General features: G+C 38.5%; 1 protein-coding gene across 1 annotated transcript in view; it reads right to left on the reverse strand.

Annotated features, from left to right (window-relative positions):
• Nucleotides 1-2,166: 2,166 nt before the first annotated feature.
• Nucleotides 2,167-7,355, reverse strand: part of NANS (N-acetylneuraminic acid synthase) — a gene marked incomplete at its 5' end in the record, with an annotated part of 6,921 nt that continues 1,732 nt past the window's right edge. The window contains 4 exons of the mRNA XM_009884206.1: nt 2,167-2,565; nt 3,785-4,051; nt 5,086-5,240; nt 5,496-5,595. Of these exons, the coding sequence (XP_009882508.1) occupies nt 2,356-2,565; nt 3,785-4,051; nt 5,086-5,240; nt 5,496-5,595 (732 nt within the window). The remainder of the gene's footprint in view (nt 2,566-3,784; nt 4,052-5,085; nt 5,241-5,495; nt 5,596-7,355) is intronic.

Raw genomic sequence — 7,355 nt, forward strand, 5'->3', positions numbered from 1 at the left:
CAATGGGGTGAATTTCATTTTTTCAAAGTGATCTGACTTTTATAAATGATGTCGATGTACCACGTAAAGTGCTATATGTAGTATGTTTTGTACTTTTTTCAACTTGCAAAATGGAAAAACTCTGGTTGAAAGAATACTACAACTCAGATTTGAACCTGGATATTGCCATCTTTTTTTTTTTTTTAATGAACTCCTTCCCCTCATCTGCCTGTAGAGGCTGCAGTTGTGTATAGTAATAGGTTTAGCTTGTTTCAAGCTTCAGGTTCATATATTGCATATTGTTATGGTTGACAAGGTCAGACTTTGATAATAAATGCACTAAGTAAATTAGTTCATACTTAAGTATCATCTTGGAAAATCAGAGACTGGCATTGACTGTGGGAAAGGTCCCTTCAAGTAAACCTGAAGTAGGAGCTTCTGTAGCTATGCTTAGTAGCCATTAGCTGGTCTTACTTGTGACAGAGACTCTGAACTGGGCTTCCACACAGAGTGGAAGCAAGAGAAACAGTTGTGTACCACCCTCGATGGAAGATTAAATGCCTGGAGGACCTACAGGTGCAATAAAAACACCTGTCTGTGGGTGTGGGTCTCTTGTACTTAATTTATTTTGTGTCCTATTTGCAAAGGCTCTTTAACTGCAGCTGGATAAAGGTATGCTCATGTACAACTAAGACAGCTTGCAAGTTTCTGTATAGGGATTTTTTTTTTCCCCATACATTAATTAAAAGTCCTGGAAATTTCTGGAGGCCACTGCTACTTGAAGGAGGTCAGGTAATCTTATGGTGTTCAAACAGTAAAGGTCCTGGAATCATCATTGGTGCTGGCAAAGGCAAAGTCTGACCATAGGGTGAAACACAGAAACAATAGCTTGTTTTATAAGCTAAATTTATTTTCCAAATTTGCAACTAAAAAAAAATCTTTCAACAATTGAGTAGTTTAATGTAAGGCAAGCATACTGCATCAATCAGAGCTCACATACGGTCAAGCACATGATTCAAAGAATCTTTGCTTTCCAATTTAAAGATATGAATAGTTTCCTCAGAATTACAGAAAGGCAAACAGTTTCAAAGTAAACAGCTCACAGATACAGAAGCACCACCACCAAATTCAAGATACTTTAACTAATGACCATGAGAGGTAGCAAGTTCCAAATAAACATCACTAATGATTCCACCACAGAAAAATGCAGATTAATTATACCAAAGAAGTTCAGTACTAACCAAGCTAATTGAGGGATGCCAGGTTTGCAGCTGTTGCCATGTGGCTAGTTTCTGGATAAAGGGAAGAGCAGTCTGACAGGAGTAGGACTGCATTTCCTACTTGTAAAGTGCAAAGCTGTGATGCAAGAGCAGAGCACACAAGAGGAGCACCGACTATCATGCTGAAGCATAGTGATGTGACCTAGTCAGGCAGCCAGCCTCAGCTGCCTCAAACACTAGTGTCAGGGGGAAAAAAACTTTTTAAACAAGTATTTGCTTGTTAATAGAGGAAGGAGGCTGCTCGATCCTCGCCAGCATTTGCCTTCCTACCTGCGAAATTCACTCAGCTCAACATTTTTGACATTTTTTTGAAGCATAGGCTAAGTTTATTTCCATTGATCCATCTTGGATCTATTCTTCCCCCTCACTCTGTTTGGCTTGCTCCTTTTGCCTTTCAGTTCACAAAAAGTACAAAAAGGCTCCTCTAGCCTGTTACGTGGGACCTTTCTACATAGCCAATTTGCTTCCATTCTTGGTACTGTCTCTTGAAATGCTAGCTTTCTCAAGGAGCTCATTTTCCCCCGAGTGCAGATTCCTGCAACCCACTGCTTTACCTTGAGACTTTTTAAGGCTTTCATCTTGAGAAAAATCCATCAGGTTGCATGTGTAGTTTTCTGCTCAATGTATGTAAACTTTCACTTATCTGTATTCAACTCCGACTAGCATCCTGTTACCACAGGGGTGAGGAAAATGGCAGAAGAGAGAGGAACATCAGAAGATACGGTGTTAGAACAATTCAAAGTGTAGATAAAATTATTGTGATGTACTGTATTCATACCAGAAAAGGGAAGCTGGAAAGCTGCAGACTGTGGTCTTAGATTTTGCAAAACTCCAAATTAGTCTTGGTTAAGTGGAATGGACAAAGGAGAAGCATGGTATTTTCTAGACACAATGCTATATGGTTTCTTAATAAAATTACTCTTTACAATTTATATCCACTTACTTCAGAAACTTCCTGCTAATGAGAACTTGAAAATTCTAACCTGCTTGGATCCTAATTACACCTTTTTCTTCTAATCTACCATGCTGCTATACTTAAATATGTTGTGCAGTAGTGCAGTACTGCATCATGAAATATTGAATGAAGTGCTTTGGTTTAGCACTTCACTTTTTTGACATGATTTTCCACTGCTTGCTCAGTGATGGTTTCATCTTCTTCAATACATTTTTTAACTTTCTGTCCCACCAGATCAAAGATGGCTTCTGGGGGAAATCCCTTAGGCTCTCCCACCTTTACTGTCAGCATGTCAAGTGTCAGTACTGCACCTTCAGGAATTGTCACTTTAGCCACAACAGACTTTCCCAGCTACAGAGGAGGAATTAAAAAAAAAAAAAAAAAAAAAAAAAGCAATTAAGTCAAACATATTCCTAGGATTAGTATACCAAAAAAGGCTAAAAAATATTCTGCAGTTACTTGGGAACAAGTTGTATGGAACTGTCCTCCCTGTTACTTCTTATTCCAAATGAAGGATGAGTCAAATGAAGGATGAGTTAGCATGGAAACCTTCACTGTACCTAAGCTGCTAGGACCATCCAGATCCTTTCTGAAACTGGCTAATGGCTCACTGGAATTTTTCAGAATGTAGGGAATCTGATTAGAATGACTAATATTCTAGCTCAGTGTAAAAGCAGTTCGTATACAGTCATAGAGACCTATTATTCCTACCAAGTACTTTATACTTGGCACTGGTGAGGCCACGCCTGAAATACTGTGTTCAGTTTTGGGCCCCTCGCTACAAGAAAGACATGAGGGTGCTGGAGCGAGTCCAAAGAAGAGCAATGAAGCTGGTGAAGTGTCTAGAGAACAAGTCTTATGAGCAGCAACTAAGGGAACTGGGGTTGTTTAACCTGGAGAAAAGGAGGCTGAGGGGAGACCTTATTGCTCTACAACTACCTGAAAGGAGGTTCTAGTGAGGGAGGTGGCAGTCTCTTCTCCCAAGTAACAAGCAACAGGACAAGAAGAAAAGGTCTCACGTTGTGCCAGGGGAGGTTTAGATTGGATATTAGGAAAAATTCCTTCATGAAAAGGGTTATCAAGAACTGGAACAGGCCGCCCAGGGAAGTGGTTGAGTCACCATCCCTGGAGGAATTTACAAGATGTGTAGACGTCACACTTAAGGATGTGGTTTAGTGGTGGACGTGACAGTGTTAGCTTAGTGGTTGGACTTTGATCTTAAGGGTCTCTTCCAACCTAAATGATTCTATGATTCTACTCAGCTTAGCTAACCACTGGATCATATACATAGAACTTCATTATACTCAAAATTGCCAACATAATACTTTGGTAAAAACAGTTACCAACTGGCATAAATAGCAGTTTATAGAAAATGACAGGTCTACACTAAAGTTACAGTGGGCTAAGCATAAACACTGTGCATGCTGCTACTTAGCAGCAGAAAGTTTAGAGTGCAGAGGCAGAAACACTACTGCAATAAACAACTAGCAAGTTATTTTTCTGAATATAGAATTATTAGCTACAGGTCTAAATGAGTTTCAGCTATACATTAATCAAACGCAAAAGTTACCTTTTCATTGCAAGCCATTTCACAGGGCAAGAGTTGTTTGACTGGTGAACCCATTGCTTTTTCCACAGTACGGATGGCTTTCACTAATTCCGCCAGTTCATTTGGCTCCAGCGATGCTTGGTGGTCACTTCCTTTCCATGTTTTGTCGAGAGTCACATGGCGTTCCACTACTTTAGCACCCATAGCAACAGCTGCCACTGAAATGGCTATGCCAGTTTCATGCCCCGAATAGCCAATGGGGATATCAGGAAAAGCTGACTGATATGCCTTGAATCATGACAGAGTTGGTCTGAATTACCACGGTAGCAATTTCAAAGACAAAGCAAATTTAACAGTGATAACTGCAATAAAAACAATGGACAATTACTGTGCCACAAAACAAGCAGTTGGTTATACTGAGAATTAACTTTTTTTATATTCAACAAGTCACACTGCATTACTCACTGTTATGTTTTAAGAATTCCACTAGGATGATCAATACCAACAAAGAAAAGAAGGTATGTTCTATTCTACAACTTCTCTTAGGATTTTCCTTCTAATTCAGTTGTAGTCTTCAAGATCTTCAAAACCCACATCACTGTAGGTTACAGTAGTAGAGTAGTGCTCTATTTTCATCCAAGAACCGAGTGGACTGGTTCAGTTTAACCTGTATCTAAAGCAGATTTCTTCAACCCTGTATTTAAAATCTGAAGCAATCCTTTCAGCCATACATAGGGAACAGTCACCCAATCCTAAAGGCAATTAAATGCAGCTATGTTCTACTAAAAATAACGTACTACATGTGCATAAAGCTAGACAAGTGCCTGAATACTGGCCAATTTGGGAAAATTTTCTTGCATCATTAGTAGGCATATCCAAATAATATTTTCAGCAAAGGAATCCATTTTCTTCATTGCTCTGATATTCATGTGAAGTGTTTTTAAGAAGTTTCTGGTCTAACCCCCTATTTAAAATTACATTCTCAATGCTCTGCACCTTCTTAATGGTAACAGTCTACATAGTTTTTCTTTGCACTACAACACACAGGGTTAACCTGCTAACCATATGTCATATTTTCTTCTGTTTAATTGTGAATACTCCGGTGTATCCTTTATCATATTTCTCAAAGCTGAGTTCTGCTGAAAGAGGATCCAATGGATATTTTTACTTCAACACTTGTATGGATTAGAGAAACATGATACATCATCTAAATTCTCAGAAGCAAATTCCAGCATGCCTAAGATCCGGAAATATACCTCAATAAAAGGGCATAGCCCTTCTCTGGTACCCTACCCATGGCACACACTGGGTTACTCACTGACCGATATAACACGGAGATTGACATCCTCTGGCTGAAGTGGGTATGCACTGGTGCATTGCAGGAAGCAGAAGTTTGGATTGATGGGCTTCACAATCTGATAAACCTGATGCATTGTGTTCATTGACTGCATCCCACTGGAAATCACCATTGGGCGACCTAGCCATTAGAAAACATACACGTTTTGTCCTAGACCTGTAAGAAAGCTACACAAGATTAAATTCTTGAAGTAAATTAATTCAGTTAAACTAGAAAAGGAAGCTGGGTGAACCTTTCTTTTTCCCAAGTCTAAGGGTGATTTTCTTCTAAAGGTAGTTTAGATATTTTTCCAAAATCAATTGGAGGAAAGACCTAATAACTGATCTACTGAGACACAGTGATGTTTACCAAGACGGCTCAAAAGAAAATTATTACCTTTCTTTGCAGTCTTTTCCAAATATGGAAAATTGTTTGTATCTCCTGATCCTACTTTGAAAAATGGAACATCCAGTTCATGTAGAAATTCTACAGCCATCTACAAGGAAAAGAAATCACTGCATTTTAACATACCACTTCAGATGGATCAAAGATAAAGAACTATCATGCCAGGACATAAACAACCCTTCCAAATAGCAAAACCAAAGCTTAATTAAATAGGTCTCACATCTATATCTATATATATATCTCCTCCCCAAATACACTGCTTCTGAAATAACATTTACTATTCCAAGGCTAATAGTTTCTGAGTTCCCTCCAGGTGAAGTATTACTGAGGTGCCTTCTTTTATACTTCTACTACAAAACCAGATTTTCCACGGGTTTTTGACTGGGATCCCTGTCTCAAGGCAGTCTCTTTGGCCTCCCAGCCAGCAGCTGTAGGTACAGCTGTAGGTACAGCTGCTTAGTACAAGTGAGCTCCACTGCCCCTCAAACTTCAAAATGAGGTTGTAGTGCCAAAAAAAAATAGGCAAGAACACTGTGACCCAACAGAGAAGCAACTATCTGCAGGTGGGAGCTTGCCTGTTGAAGAAGAAATGTATTGCAGGCATGCAGGCAGTCCTCCTGCTACCTACTTCTTGCAGGTCAGAAATACTAAAACACAAAACAGTGTTTAAAACTACAGGTAGTTTTCCTGAATAGATCTGTCACTCTGAAAAATTGTATGAGTATATTAAATAAGCACCTGAAAAAAAATCCACAAAAAAGGAAATCCAAGATGGATTTGCTTCTAGGAAAGATACTAGATAATACAAAGTACACCAAAGAAAAGACTATAAACCAGCTTATTGAAATGTTAATTATACTCTGCCTTCTTCTAAAAGTGTGTGCGCTATATTGAAGACAATTCAGGAATTATTGGAGGCTCCATGAAAATCAGTATTGCATCAGTAAGTTGCCTTTAAAAAATAAGTACTTATAAGGAAGAAAATCCCACACCTATCACAGGCAAGAGATACTGAAATCCTCCATTCACATCTGGGTGAAACAATGAAATAGTTACCTAACTTTGTCCCCCTTTAGCTACCCACAAACACTTCTAATTTCTTCAGCTCATACCTTGTTGCAGTCAAATTTACTTAGTGCCAGAGAAAGAGTGCTAAAGTCCAGAAGAGAATCACATCTTCAGTCTAATTTTTCTATCATCGTTATGATGAAGAGTAATTTTCTTCTACATAGGATGCATAACATCTCTTTAATAGTTTATTCACTAAGATGTATCGTGCATGAAGACAATGAATACACTGTAGTAAAAAGCCACAGATCTAATCTGAGGAGATTGCACAGAATGAAATATGACAGATAGACCTCATATCTAAAGCCACTCTTTATTAGGTAAACATCGCTTGAAAATTGGCAGCTTTTCTGTAAGAGATTCAAGGAACAGGATGTAATCTCAAATAATAGGTATGACATTAAAGGGAGTGGTTTAAGGGGATCCTGTTTTGTCTCCAGTACACATTGGAACAGAGTAGATAAAAGTTAGTCATATCCTTTATATTTACTTCACACATCACTTCATTGATTTCCTCATATAGTTGAACACAGAATTTAACCTCTTTGACATTGCTAGAGTTCCAGAGATTATGCTGAATTTACAGAAATATAAATATTCTCAAGGATTTATTGCACAAACATTTATCAGTAGTGTTAATTAGCTGATGAGGCCACACACAAAGGAGCACAGCATCTTGATAAAAGGAGGGATCCCAGAAGTGGAAAGTAATCTTAGTTGCTGCATGTGAAAGGTGTTCTGCATTGCATTTAAATGCTGGAGATTTTAACATCAAAGAAAGAG

Source organism: Charadrius vociferus, unplaced genomic scaffold (genome assembly GCF_000708025.1).
Source record: "Charadrius vociferus isolate BGI_N301 unplaced genomic scaffold, ASM70802v2 scaffold95, whole genome shotgun sequence".
In the NCBI taxonomy this organism is placed as follows: Eukaryota; Metazoa; Chordata; class Aves; order Charadriiformes; family Charadriidae; genus Charadrius; species Charadrius vociferus.